Source organism: Lissotriton helveticus, chromosome 7 (assembly GCF_964261635.1).
Source record: "Lissotriton helveticus chromosome 7, aLisHel1.1, whole genome shotgun sequence".
Lineage (NCBI taxonomy): Eukaryota > Metazoa > Chordata > Amphibia > Caudata > Salamandridae > Lissotriton > Lissotriton helveticus.
In genome coordinates, this window is record NC_136068.1 from 401,298,252 (window position 1) to 401,312,729 (window position 14,478).

The following is a 14,478-nucleotide window of genomic DNA, read 5'->3' on the forward strand; positions in this document are numbered from 1 at the left end:
AATTTCTCAATAGCATGGTGCCTATAACATTCCTTCACCTTTAATCTTGAATCATTCTTGATAGCTCCAGAATTTTCCCATAACTCATCCAAGTTCAGCTTCAACAACCAGGATTTAATATAACTAAGCCAAGGACTAGTACACGGTTTGTCCAATTTAACCCCTTGCATGCTTGTGACAGAACCGTTCCGTCACAAGCCTCGGGTGAGCTGTGCTTGTGACGGAACGGTTCCCTCACGGCCCGCTCTCCGCGCCTGCGCGGCGCGAATTTCGCGCCTGCGCTGAGCGTTCTATTGGGCGGGCGGGGCCGTGACGGAACTGTTCCGTCACAAGCACAGCTCACCCGAGGCTCGTGACGGAGCGGTTCCGTCACGAGCACGGGAGCACCGTGCGGCTGCCCCGCCCCCTTAGCACTGCGGCGGAATAGCCGCCGCAGTGAAGGGGTTAATCAGATCTTCCAATGAGGCTCTATACAGTGCCTTTTTGTACTCAGACCAGAGTCTAATCCAATACAAAAGTGGCCTACGTTTTTCAATTTGGTCCACCCTTTCCAGTTATATAGCAAGACGTAGCGGAAACAATTGGGCACTGTTTGGTAGCTTAAACAGTGATCTTACAATGGCATTTTAACAACCTCAAAGGTGCAATATCCCTGAGAACCCATATTATGACCTGTGTAGTGCACCTTCTAATGCCTTAGTACTGTAGACGTCTAGACTGAAGGAATTAACCTGCATGATGTAGCAGTATACTTTTTCGCTACTAGCATTAATCTATGTTGTGATATCAGCTTGCTTTCATTTATTTGCAGAGCCCAATACATGATATCTGCTAATTTGATCCCCAAATAATCAAAAATCTTCACACTCTCTATCAAGCTTCCTTTTACTACCATCCTAACCCTTAAAGAGCAATGAGGGTTAAGGCTATATATGGTGTCTTCCATGGATTGAATGCAAGCCATCCGCAAGTGCAAAAGTGAGCAAATTGATTTAACAGTGCTTGTAGACCCATTGCTGTCCTTTATATCAGCCGGGTATCGTCTGCAAACATAAGCCCAGGGATGCTAAAATTCCTTGACTTTGGTGCACTATTTTGAGTTTTATTCAGGGAATCTACCACCCCATTGATATATAAATGCTGCATAAAGTAGAGGCCAGAATGCACACCCTGCCTAACTCCCTGGGGTATAGGGATCCTAAGCAATTCAGAGATGCCAAATTTTTTCAAGACTTCCCTGAGTAAGTTTCTGGGAAATAGGTCAAAAGCAGCCTTCATGTCAATAAAAGCATTGTAGAGCTGATCTTGTTTTAAGAGGATATATTTCCAACATGATGTATTATAGCGAAAAATCTGGTCAGTGGTGCTTACTCTTTCCCAGAATCCTTGCTGGAGATCAGTTAAAATATGGTGTTCCTCCATCTAATCATTTAATTTGGATAATATTTGTTTGTAGAACATTTTCAGCAGGTTATCAATCAGGCTAAGGGTTACCTTTACTCCCATTTTAAAGATATTCTCCTCTCTTGAGTGTCTTTTCCTGTTAAGGCTATTAACTGTCCAAGAGCCATCTGGCTCAACAAAACAATCTTCACGACGAAGATCTTCTTTCTGGAGACTTGTGCTTAGTTAGCGAAACAAACTTCCCCAGCTCTTTGAATAGCGGCTCTTTGAAATGGCTTCCTTAGGCGACTGGACCTGATTTAGAATTAGGCAATTTCTCTTAACTTTAGGTCACCGTTAATAGGCAAGACCTACATCTCTCAGTAGAAATGGCACAGTGAGAATTGCCCAAAAATATGATTGCTCTCATGGCCAGCTAGATACAATGTTTATTTATCTTCTTTGGTAATGTCTAAACCTTGGTCAGTGGGCCTGTTACATCTAAATATTTATCTTGACACAACTGCCAAGAACAAATGGTACCCTTCTTAGGTCCTTAAAAAATTTAGCAAGAAATGGGAACAGTTGTGCATCTATTTCAGGTGACATTGCAACCTTGCTGTCCAGCGTAGGATGCAGGTATTCTCTCCTAATGTGCCTGAGGACCTGCTTGTCCAAGGTTTTCCTTAATTGTCCTGCCACATATTGGATATCTTTGTCAACCAGGCCCACTTGGTTGAGCAGGCTGAAGTTGTCTGGTACCATGTGAGTTATCCCCATCTATCCCTACATCTGTAAGGTGGGGGCCCACTAAAGGAGAGAGGGGGGATTTTGTGGTGAACGGTTCACCGGAGCACACGAGAGCCAGGCTCTTGCCAATGTTTCTGTCATCATGTGAGGCTTGTTGCATGCCAGAAAGACCTTCTTGAGGCCATCAAAGGCATCCTCATTGCCAGGTTGCTCCTTCTTATGTTTGACTTTCGCCTTGGCATGAGTTAAGCCCTGCTCCATATGGAGCTTTGGGAACTCTGCACGGTCCCTAAAATATCCCCAACCCTCAAGCTTAAGATTTCTGACTGGCAATTTTATGTTTTGGTTTTCTTGCACTGCGAGAAAGCAGTGGGGTGATGCTCTTCTGTCCTAGTGGAGAAGCCACCCTCTGGCTTTTGATCGTTGCTAATTGCAGAGTAAAATGAACATATAGTCACTAAGCATCATCCAAGAGTCTAATGTAGTCCAAAAAATGAACTAGAGTTCTCAAGGAAGGAGGAATACATAATCCGATCCAGAAGCTTAAATATGATGTGCTTCTCCTACGTGGGTACTCAGTTCTATAAACACTGCTGGCAAAGTGGAGGCAGGAAAATATGATGGGCTGTAGCCCTCATATTAAAGTCACTCAATAAAGACAACCATGTATACAGCCAAAGCATGGCCATTGCTATTCAGTGTTCGCCACGTTAGGGAGCTGCTTAAAAAAAAGTCCCAAGGACGAAACATGTCAGCTGATGATTCATGTATGTGTAAAGGTTGATATAAAAATGATAAAAGCAAAGATTTGCTTTCATAATCTCCTGCATTTAACTAATGTCACTTATCTCGTAACACATTGGCTAATTTGTCTCCTGATTGAAATTATAGTCCTATATATCGTTAAGTATATTGTAATGTGAATCCTGTAAGGGGCTCCGTCCTCAACACAGATGGGCAGCGGGGTGTTTGATTAGTCTGCACCTTTAAAACACTTGTGTATATTTACTGTAAATAAACAATAATTTGTGTGGTCTAGACGCCACCATCGCCCATCCTTGTTCTCCTAAAAAGTTCATGGTGACTGCCTTTACTTGTATTCCTAACCCAAAGGGCAATACGAAGATCCACACAAAAGCGGTTCAGGGATGGAGCGCTCTCCTCAAGGTTTCCTGTTCTCGGGGGGGGGGGTAAGGCAGGGTTGCGTCCTGGCGCCGACCCTGTTCTGCCTCTTCGTGAACAGTGTTATATCTCACCTTGATGAAGTAAAAGATAATGACGCCCCTTCTCTGGCAGGCAGGAGGGTGCCAGCTATCATGTTTGCTGATGACACCCTCCTGCTTTCCAAAAGCCCAATGGGGATCCAGAGGATTCTGGATGGATTTGGTCTTTTCTGTAGACAACATGGTCTAGAGATCAATACAGAGAAGACCAAATTCATGATTTTTAACCCCTCACCAAAGAGAAGACCAAATCCCACTCTGGGTACAGCTAGCTTAGAAAGGGTCACAACCTTTCAATATCTGGGGGTGACTCTGCACGAGAATTTATCTTGGGATCCCCAGATAGTGAAATCTCGGCTAAAGCTGACCCAACTATCTGGTGCAATCCTGAAGGTTGCAAATACTTCGACCTACAAACCTATAAGTCCGGCACTGGAGCTGTACAAAACGCAAGCCAAGGCGGCTGCAATGTACGGCAGCGAGCTCTGGGGGTACAGAGCAGGCCTGGATCTCGCCAGAGTAGAAAACATCTTTCTCAGACGCCTATTGGCTCTCCCCCGTGGCACACCCCTGATTCCCTGAGATTGGACGTGGGTTTACCCTCTATCGCTGCGGAGCTGGAGTCTAAGCCAGTACGATTCTGGCACAGGCTTTGGTCCACCAGCGAGCTTGAACATTACAGGAGTGATCTCACCCACGTATTGGCCCTGAATCAACGAGATAGAATTCCCTGGCTGGCCTTTGTTAAGAAGGAACTGTACCGTTTAAATCTGTCCGAACTCTGGGAAGCCCCAGCAGTAGGCTGTCCAAGGCTTTCCCGGAAACGACTTGTTCAAATTTATAAGGAAAAAAGCCTCGATTTACTTTTGACCTCGACCAACAACGGCACCCTAACTGAACGTTTCCTGCAATCCAAAAATTCTTATGAGTTTGAGGATTTTATGGATATTATTTACCCAATCCTTGCCAGGAAGCTGTTTATACAGTGGAGGCTTGGCACTTTACCGATCAAAACTTTTACCTCCAAATGGCTTCAGGGGGATGATAAATCCTGTCCAGGTTGTAACTCCCACGATGAGGAAGAAACCCACCTTTTTTTCTTTTGCCCTGCATATTACAGACCAAGGAAATACTGGTTGGTCCCTCTTTGCAGGAATTTGGGTTTCAGGAGCTATATAGATGCCTACAGAGTTTTAAGAACCAGTACTCTGCCTCATGTAGTTTTTGCTGTGGCGAAATTCATTATGGCTATGTGGCTCATCAGGAAAAAATTGTTAAATGGACACAACCCTAAACTATGAACTTGTCGTTTTATTCATGGACTGTGCTTTTATCAATTTATGTCTATTTTATTCCTGAATAAGAAATGTTCATTTTTTCCCTCATCGTCCCTGGAATGATGCGTTACCCGTTTAATGTACATGTGTTTTTATATTTGTAATTCTTTTTTTTTTTAAATGTTGCTAGATGTATATATCATGTATCTTTTATGGTCTTTTAGACCGAAATAAAGAATTTTTGGATTGGATTGGTTCAGAACAAACCTTAATATATTTATAACCAATAATTCAAAGAGTAACAATGCTAGTCTTGCATAACATTTACTTAACCTCTGGTGTACTAGAAGCATATTCCGAAAACAGAAAAGCAACAAACGAATCAAAGGTCAGTGTTGTCTGTGTCATGGACAGTGTCTTAGGTTGCAGGCACCAAGGTAATGTTCTATATGCAGACTACACAGCTCTGGGTACAAGCCTTATAAACTCGACTAGCTAAATGGATCCAGTTGTTCAACATGGGCCATGTCAGTCAGCAGGAGTGAAGAACCGTGAACTCTGGTACTTGGGAGCCCAGCCAAACCACCTGCTCTTGAACCCTGATAGGTTTCAACAGTGCTTCAGCCAGTGGTTGGTTTCATGCGACCCGTTGATCAATTGATGCGTGTAAGGGGTCCCCCGTGTATCCGTGCCTGGGTCTGTGTGTGCTCCGATGAATGTGTGTGTGCAGATGTTTTCCTTTTCAAGATAGTACACTTGCTGCATGCAGCAAAAACGTTGTCCTAATGATCTTTCATCCTATAACTAAAATCAAATGAGTGGTCTAGCAAAGCCTCTGAAGTGGGTCGCAATCTGCCCTGTTTTGTGCTCTACAAAATAATAGGAATTAGTACAAAACAATTGGTAAACGTAATGAAGGTGCCAATGGTCGTTGAAAGCAGAAAAGTAAATAAGAACAGACGGAGAAGCAGCTGTTACATACGCTGAACAATATACTTTTCTACTGTTAGGTTTCTAAGTTATGTCTGTTGCTCCTGAGCGCAGTAGAGTAAAGCTTTACTACATATTGTATGCATCCGTGCTTTTCCATAAAATGATGATGCATCCTCTTCCGGTGTGCTATCCGTTTCAAGGTCGTTTTAATTCTAAATGGACTGTGACAGCCCCTTGCCCAGGGGAGTTTGAAGATGAGTTGCTAAGGTCTTGTAGGGCGCTGAGAAGAGCCATTCCACCACACTTTGGACAAATCAACGCACCTGGTCTGACGGCCTACTTAGGGCTGTGACTTTCTGGTCTAGCCTTGAAAATCCCAAAGAACAACATCATATCCTTTAAAAAGTCCCTCTGCCTTATCAAAACCCCTGCCGCAGAGCACTGGACATATCGGTAAGCTTGCTTAAGGCTCTAGGTTCTGTTACGTATTTGATGGTAGTAGTCACATTTACATGTTATTTGATTCCATATAGTACAGATAAGAACCCGAAATTATCGGAACACGAGAAAATCATGATGGTAATCTTTTTTTTTTTTTTAAGACGTTGTTTGTTACTCGTACTAGTAATCTGTTAAGGGAGCTAATATCATGAGAAAGCCACTCGCTGGTTGAACCGTGAAACTCCACGGTCTTAAAAGTAAGGGAGCAAGACTGGCAACCACTCAGTGGTACTCAGGTGTTGAATGGCTGAAGTTTCCTCAATGCATTGTTGAAATCTTCCTTTGGTTTCTTTTCGCAGTTTCCCTTCTTCCGATGGGTCGAGCTACTTTGTGCGCCTGTACACAGAGCCTCTGCTCGTGAATCTGCCCACGCCGGACTTCAGCATGCCCTACAATGTGATCTGCCTGACCTGCACCGTGGTGGCCGTGGGCTACGGGTCCTTCTACAATCTGCTGACGAGGACCTTCCAGGTGGTGGAGGAGCCTGCCACAGGCGGCCTGGTCAGGCGCTTGGCAAATGTAATCCGAAAGCTGAGAGGGGTTCCAGCCCTCTAAGACCACGAAGTGCTTGTGAAGGGGTGGTATACCTCCTTGTATTTGACGAGAAACTGATGAAGCGCTGGTCCGTTTGCAAAGCTCAGTTGAATGACTATTCCTCAGACCGACATTAACTATTTTTTCCTGTACAGTGATGCTGAAACTACTGTTGTGGAGTCTTCATCGCCCGCATTCTTTATAGAGCTGTAGCAAGTGAAATTCTAGCGGAATACATACCAGAAACTGTTGGACAGCTATGATATGATGTCTTGATAGATATATATATATATATATATATATACACACACACACACACACACTTCTCTAGGTCTCTCTTTCTCTTTCTCTCCTTCTCTCTCCCTCTCTCCCTCTCTCCCTCTCTCCCTCTCTCCCTCTCTCCCTCTCTCCCTCTCTCCCTCCCTCCCTCCCTCCCTCCCTCCCTCCCCTGAGTCAACGCTTATTTTGCTAAATAATTGTTTTGGAGGTCCGGTGGGCCGGCATGGCACTCCAACTGCCGAGGGCGAGAGAATGGCTGAAGAAGCAACTCATGTTAAAAATATATATATATTTATATATTTGACCTCATTCGCATGATTGTAGTTTTTTTTAACAATCTTTACAAAATGTTGACATTTTTCTCTGCTTTTCTGTGAAAACCCCGGATACTTTTCTCACTCACCCAGTCACACATATACTCTACGGTTCAATTATCCTTTAATTCTCCAGATCATAACGAACAAAATAACTGCTAAAAGTTCATTGCTTCCACCAGGAATGCCAGAGGTCATTTGAACAGCTTACATGTTACAGGAATTTGTTTTCACAATAGACACAGATGCTGATATTTTGAGCGACCAAGTGAATTGAGAAGTTTCCTGAAACGTTTGAAATTTTATTTTTATGGGGTGTTGGGTTGAATGTATGGCTGGTAAACCATTACAAGGAATACATTGATTTAATTTATGAGCGCTACAATTAAAAAACGGAGTCCTGGAATTATTTTTTTGTCCAACTATGATAATATTATGAACGTCGATGAGAGTGGTGATGTTTACAAACTAAATTTGATGCTGAAAATGTTAGATTATTGTAAAGCACGTCATTTCACTTGCCTATATCTCTTACTTTCGACAGCTCTGGGACATGATCCTGCAATGGAAATCTTTCCTTTGTGTAACACCAAAAACATTGTAGACAATGTAAAGATTTGATTCTGCTGCCTGTTTTTTTTTTAGGTGTGCATCCTTGCCTGGGGGCAAAAGTGACTGGGTGTGTTTTGAGTTAACCGCACCTATTTTCAGAACAAATTATTAATACTTGTTAATGCTGTATACAGTGTTGATGAATGGTCAAGAAATAGTAAATTCGGGGAAAGAAGGCCTGAAATCTGTAAAGGGAAATAAAATATCCTTGCACATTAAAATAGGCCATAGAGGAGGTGTACATGCACAGGCGTGGTGCTTCTCACCAGTCGTAATTTGTGAAAATTTACTAGTCTTCTAATCTAGACCTTTTTAGGTCTGGCTTGAGAGTGCGGGTGGCACTTACCTTATGTTTTAAAAAGAGTTGTCAGGAGTACTACAGAGATGGACTATTGCTCTACCCAAATGTTGGTTCACCAAGGTACAGCTTTTGATTTGGCAAAACCTGATTGCTTCAACCAAAAGAGAGGCTTACCTTGCAGGCAACTGTGATCTTTCTTGTGTTTGTTTACTACGCTGCGTGAGCCAGCCAGCTTTCTTTTTCTCGCTAGAGAAGCCTAACTAACACACAGTGGCGGCTGGTGACATTTGAAAGTGGTGAGCCGTAAAATGATGATCATACTACACCGTAGCGAGCGAGCCCGAACCCCCTAAGGAGGGTTCTGGGAGATTTCCCCCCAAGAAAATTTTGAAAAAAGAGTGGACAAATGGTGCATTTTCAAGTAAATTTGAGAAAGCAGGAAGGTTAATAAAGCAATTGTCAAAAAGTGCAGTTATTACATTAATAAAGAGGTGTCATATAACATAGGTGGCTGCTTATTCAGTATAACCACAGAGCTTCATAACAGACTTCGAGACACAATGCATTGCTGAGTACCTCACAGATGTATTTTAATGACAAACAAATAAACAGGACGTAAACTAGCAGCATTCAGAGTGTTCACTTTTTGTAAATAAAATCAGCACGTCTGTCTTTAATGGAAGCAAACTTCTCAATGACTTGAACATTGAAGTCTGGTATTCTTTTAACCAAGTCTCTCTCTATAGAATGCATTGCTAAGGCATTCAGCCTTTCCTGAATCATGGTGTTTCTCAGGAATGTCTTAATTCTATTCAAAGTAGAAAAGCAACGTTCTGCCTCTGCTGTTGTCATAGGAGTGGTGATGACTATTTTTAGTAAAGCCACTGTCTCTGTAAGTGACTTTTCCATGTTAAGGTTCTGAATTAAAGCAAGCAAAGAAATTGCACCAGTGGCCTGCCGGTATACATTCATTCCATACAGTACAGTTAATTCTGTTCCCAGATCATCTTTGTTGAGCATAGGGTAAGCATCCACAGTGGTATTCAGTTCTTGCTCAGGGAAGGAATTGTATTTTGCAAACAGATCACTTCGTAGTAATGTGCCACTCACCAAATGCTTTGTAAAAGAAAAACGTTCCATTGCCTGCACAATTATAGTGTCACATATCTCTTTTGCAATTCGGACCAGACTGCTGATGTTTTTTATGCAGTTAGAGAAACTAGAATCATTTGGCAGCCTGCTATCTAAATTGTCAACCCCTTCTCTGACTTTTTTCATACTGGTGACAGAGTCGGTGGTAGCTGTTTCCACATAGACAGTATCTATTTCACGTTTTTGTAACTTTTCATACAGTGCGTCAACATGAGGCATTATTCCATAAAACAAAAACAGCAAAAACTGAAACTCCCTGTCTTGCAGTGTTCTAGCAAAGCCACAAGCCTCATTCCGCTTTTATAGTCAAAGTCTTCATTGGCTTCTATGGTGTCGAAGCATTTCTCAAGGTCAACCCTATATTGGTATATAAGGCTGATTGTACGAATGTGAAAATTCCAACGAGTTGGGCCTCCCTTTGGAATCCTTCTGTTGACAATCGTATGAAGTACCTCCGTTCTTTTGGGGGAACGGGAGAAGAATGTTGCCATTCCTCCTACATCCATGAAGAATATCTGTGCCTCAGAGATCTTTCCTACTGCTTGTTGCATAATCAGATTTAGTTGGTGGGCATAACAGTGCACGTAATAGGCATTAGGGTACACATCTCTAATTATTTTTGTGTACTGCACCGGAGGTTCCTGTCATTACTGCAGCACCATCATAGCTTTGTGCAATTCGTTTTTGTTTTTGAGGCTGCTCTGGAAAATCAAGTTTAGTTAATGTAGAATAGCTGAAGAAATGCTTTCTGCACTAGAGTCTCTTAAATGGGCGAAACCATAGAACCTTTCCACAACTTTGCTGTCACTGTCAAGGTACCGAAAGACTAATACTGACTGTGTTTCAGTGGCCACATCAGTGGTGTCATCAGCCTGAATAGTCACAAAGTCTGTGTTTTGCAACTCTTGTACGATATTGCTTTTTACAATCTCTAGCATGCACTCAAGCAGTTCATTTTGTATTATTTTAGAGGTGCCCTTGTAGGCTGTAGCACTTGATAGATGTGCTTCCATTTCATGGTCTATGCTTGCTATTAAGTCCACAAGGCCTCTGAATATCCCAGGATTTGCAGAACCTTCCGATTCATCATGCCCTCGTAAAGCCAGTCCGAAAGCACCACAGAAACGAATGCAATCAATGATTTTTGATAGTATGTGTCAACTGCTTCATTGTGTTTCTTTATTGTTTTGCGGTAGGCGTCGCTTATGTGGGCTTCAATCGGTGTATCTCCCAACATTCCCAGTCTTGTCAGGTTTTACATATGTATTTTTCTGTGTGCATGCTTCTTTACTTTATCTGACAAATGCTTCAAGTATTTTACTCCTTTTTTGTTCCAATGAGTTTCACCACCAAACAGCAGGCAGGGGAAGCAGAACAGAGTATTTTTTGAAGAACATCCTGTAAGCCAATCAACTTTTGTGTACCAGGTGTTTGAGAAAGAACATGTTTAAATCTTCCCTCTGTCTAGGGAACTTTGTTGTAGGTTTAGGTCTGGCCCTTGAGGTCCTAATTGTTTTACAATTAGTTTCTCTTCACGTTTCAGTCAAATGAACGGCTTTGCAAGTAGTTGCTCTACTGTATTCATGGTGTTACCAATGTTAATGTTACCTGTCAATAATCAAAGTACAACGTAGGAGGTTTGGTGCATGTATTTAGACGCCACCCACAATGTACACAACTTACATAGCTCTTGACTACTAGAATGTAAAATATAGCAGCAGTTTTCTTACCTTAATCACTGGGGTTGTTGGCTATGTTGTAGCAGAAAAGGAGGTTGGTGCCTCTTCTTCTTTGCCTTATTTGCCCAAAAATTTGTTCGGCAGCCTGAGGCTTTACCAGATGCTGAAAAGAAAATACAACAAAATCTAGTTGTGTCAACCAAACACACAGACTGTTAATTGTAAAGAACCCCAGGCCTCAGATCATACATAACATAGACTCATCCTGTGACTTCAGAGTCAAGTTGTGCAGACATTTCTACCTACCACCATTGCACATTGTCTTATTTGTTAAGGTATGAGTCGAATGAATGTAAGATCTTAGTGAGTCTTGGAATTGGAATGTAAGAAATCTGCTTCGGAATTGATACAGGCAACAAATGCCCAAAAATATGCTATTGAGGTTGTAATTTATCCTTTATTGTAATGCCCATTTATTTTAAATAAAGCAATCTATTTCTTTTTAAATGCAGCCCGTTTTCCTTAAAGGAAAATGGAATGCGTCCAAAAATTAAAATGAAGGAGGATATAGGTACTCCCTTGCCAAATCTTCAATAGCCGTACATTATTATAATATGCAAACTTCCCTGAGCAGTTGCATGCGTGAAAATTGTTTGTGAGGTATGCCCTTGCATACAAACGACATGCAAGAAACCAGCTCAAAGCATTTTGTATACAATTTCTAAAGTTGTGGAGTGAACACTGCTAGCGAAGCCATTGTCGACTAATTGCCCTCACTGATGTGTTTCAAGGCCTACAGGTTTCTAAGTGCGCGCGCCTGCAGTCTACACAGGATCTGGATGGCCCTGGATTGAGTGAAAGAAACAAACAACTCTGTCCTTTGAAAACCCCAGGAGTTAAGGAATCATTGAACCTGCCATGCAGTGATGCGCAGTTTAGAGCAGTATTATTGTGCGTAGGCATCAGGGAAGGATATGTGATACTGGAGGCTGTGTGTGTGTGCTCTTCTGCGAAACAGGGAAATAATACCTCCAAAACACATAATTAGACCCTCAATATGTGAGGATGTGTGATGTTAAACCACATGCATCACAGTGAAAGTGCACGTGCTGGGAATGTGGGTTTACTGGAATTTTTATTACACAACATTGCATTTCTAAAGCGCTTAGTACCCCAGACAAGGTGTCCACCATAAGGAAAACACATCAAAGATCACCCAACACACACAGTGTACTCAAACAGATGGTGGGGAATATAAGACATACCCTTAAATGAGACATGCTGAGTGACAAAGCACCAGTACTGCACAGCACTCTGAGATGTGAAACAAACTCACCTCAGCTGGTGAGACTGGTCTTCAGGGTGTGAGACCCTCACTCTGAGAGTGAGTGAAAACGGTCTCCCTAGTGCAGCACTAAGAGGAGAGTAGGTGCAGGAAATGGTCATACTAGTGGCCTGTCTCTACCTCGTGTACCTCCATCAACCCACAGGATTCGAGAGAGCTGAGGGGTGGCACCAGGCAGGGATTAAGGGTAGGCATGTTGTGGGAAGCGGAGGTGGTGGTGCTTAATTCCTACTACCTTGTGGTCAGCACAATCTTAATCTTAACTAAAGACATTCACAAACAAGGCCCAGGACTTGACTGTATTCGGATCCTAAATGCCACCAACACAATCTAATCAATCATAAATAAACATACTTCCATTTAAATGAACAACGTCACCCAGACACGACCTTTGGCCCACCCAGTCACGTTAGAAGAGGCCATGGAGACCGCTCTCTGTAACCCCCCTGCTGTCTGTTGTTCTCCGACCTTTCCTCCTCTCCCTTCGGATCCTGAAGCACTCTAAAGTGTGAAAAGTTGACATTCGGGCCCGATGCAAGCCTCGACATAAATAAATAGCTAAAATCTGTAGGCACACAAGCAGTGGAAATTATCAAGCCGCATAAACCGGAATGAATAGAGGCGCAGATTCTGGGGACTGAATGACAGATTAGGGCAATGATATTAAAGGACTGCTCTGCAGTCAGAGGTCTAACAACACTGAGAGTGGCTACAAGGGTCAAAGGCAGCTTCTCGACACTGGACTCTGGGGGGAGGCGGCACAAGAGGGAAAGTTACCAATTGCAGACAGTGGGGTAAGCCCCCCCCCCCCCCCCCCCGAATCTCTTTAATTTTTGGGGCACTCCACAAACAACACTTTGTTGAGGCGTTGATGCAAAATTGAGTATCAGAATCCTTCCAGGCTGGGAGCCCGGCTGGCTTCTCTTTCTTTCTCTGTATCTCTCTCCCTTTCCTCTCTCTCTCTTCAACTGCTGTCTTTCTACCTTTTCCCTCTCTTTCGCTCTCTTCCTCTCTCTCCCTCTCCCTCTTTCTCTCTCTCTGTTTCTCTCTCTCTCTATCTCTGTCTCTCACCGTTTTTCTCTCTCTCGTTCTCTTTCTCTCTCTGTCTCTCTCACTGTTTCTCTCTCTCTCGTTCTCTTTCTCATTCTCTCTCTCGTTCTCTCTCTCTCTCTCACTCATGCAGAACATGGGGAGGGTGAGCACAGGTCAGAGAGTTCTGAGCTGCCCTGTTTGGCATCAGCCCCTCTCCCTCCGTGATGGCTGTGGGGGCCTCTTCCTCCTCGGGTAGGGTGTATGTCCCAGGGAGTGTAACACACAACAACACCCCTCCCCAGAGGCTATACCAACGATGGAACCGCTCCAGGGTGGTGCTGGAACTATAGATATGCCTGTGTGTGCCCTTACTGCACCAGGTGTGATTTCCATGCAGGGGGCCCTGTGTCATGAAAGTGGGACGATGACTTCCTGCTCTCAGCAGACCGCAGACCCCCCAGCCCTGCGGTGAAGCTCCACAAGGGGATATGAAGTTTCTCTTTCACACATGACAGAGGCTGTGTACTTGTGTGCTCTGCCCCCGTCCCTGCGTGTGCCCTTCCTCTCCAAGAGCACCATAGCGCTGCGGTCAGAGATGCCCACCTGTGCAGCATGTGAAAACATCTTTTCAAAAACATCTTTTACGAAAGCATCTTAGAACAAATTATTCATTGGAAAAAGAAAATGAAATTCAGCTTAAAAATATGTATTCGTAATTTGGCGACACATTTTCAAAACTGAAAATATATTTACTTTCACTTTGGATAACGATTCAATCAACTCGAGTAACCCAGTTTGCACAAATCCTGATTTCAAACAGAACCAAAATCCCAGACACAACTACCTAAATGATGCCCATATGCACTGGTCATTTCTAAAAAGATACGAATATATAATAAAACCCAGCATTTTGAGTAAAAAAAATAATTAAGGTTGAATTTTCTGCCAGAAGACATGGTAGTTCATCTTTGTTATGTGATTTTAGTGCTTCATCGGTTTCAAAAGAGTGGCTGTTTTCTACGTCCCTCACATAGACAATGCGGAGACTTACACGGAAAGGTGTAAAATATGAAGGAACGAAGTGGTGTAGACACAGCACATTATGTAAATATTGGATATGTTCCTGCATTCTTCCCATTGACAGATGCAATCAATCTTTCATT

The 14,478-nt window shown here is 43.0% G+C and overlaps 1 protein-coding gene across 1 annotated transcript in view; it reads left to right on the forward strand.

Annotated features, from left to right (window-relative positions):
- PIGT (phosphatidylinositol glycan anchor biosynthesis class T) overlaps positions 1-7,603 on the forward strand; it is a 353,955-nt gene extending 346,352 nt beyond the window's left edge. Inside the window, exon 12 of the mRNA XM_078652267.1 lies at positions 6,367-7,603. Within this exon, the coding sequence (XP_078508393.1) occupies positions 6,367-6,622 (256 nt within the window). The 3' untranslated portion in view covers positions 6,623-7,603. The remainder of the gene's footprint in view (positions 1-6,366) is intronic.
- The last annotated feature ends 6,875 nt before the right edge of the window (positions 7,604-14,478 follow it).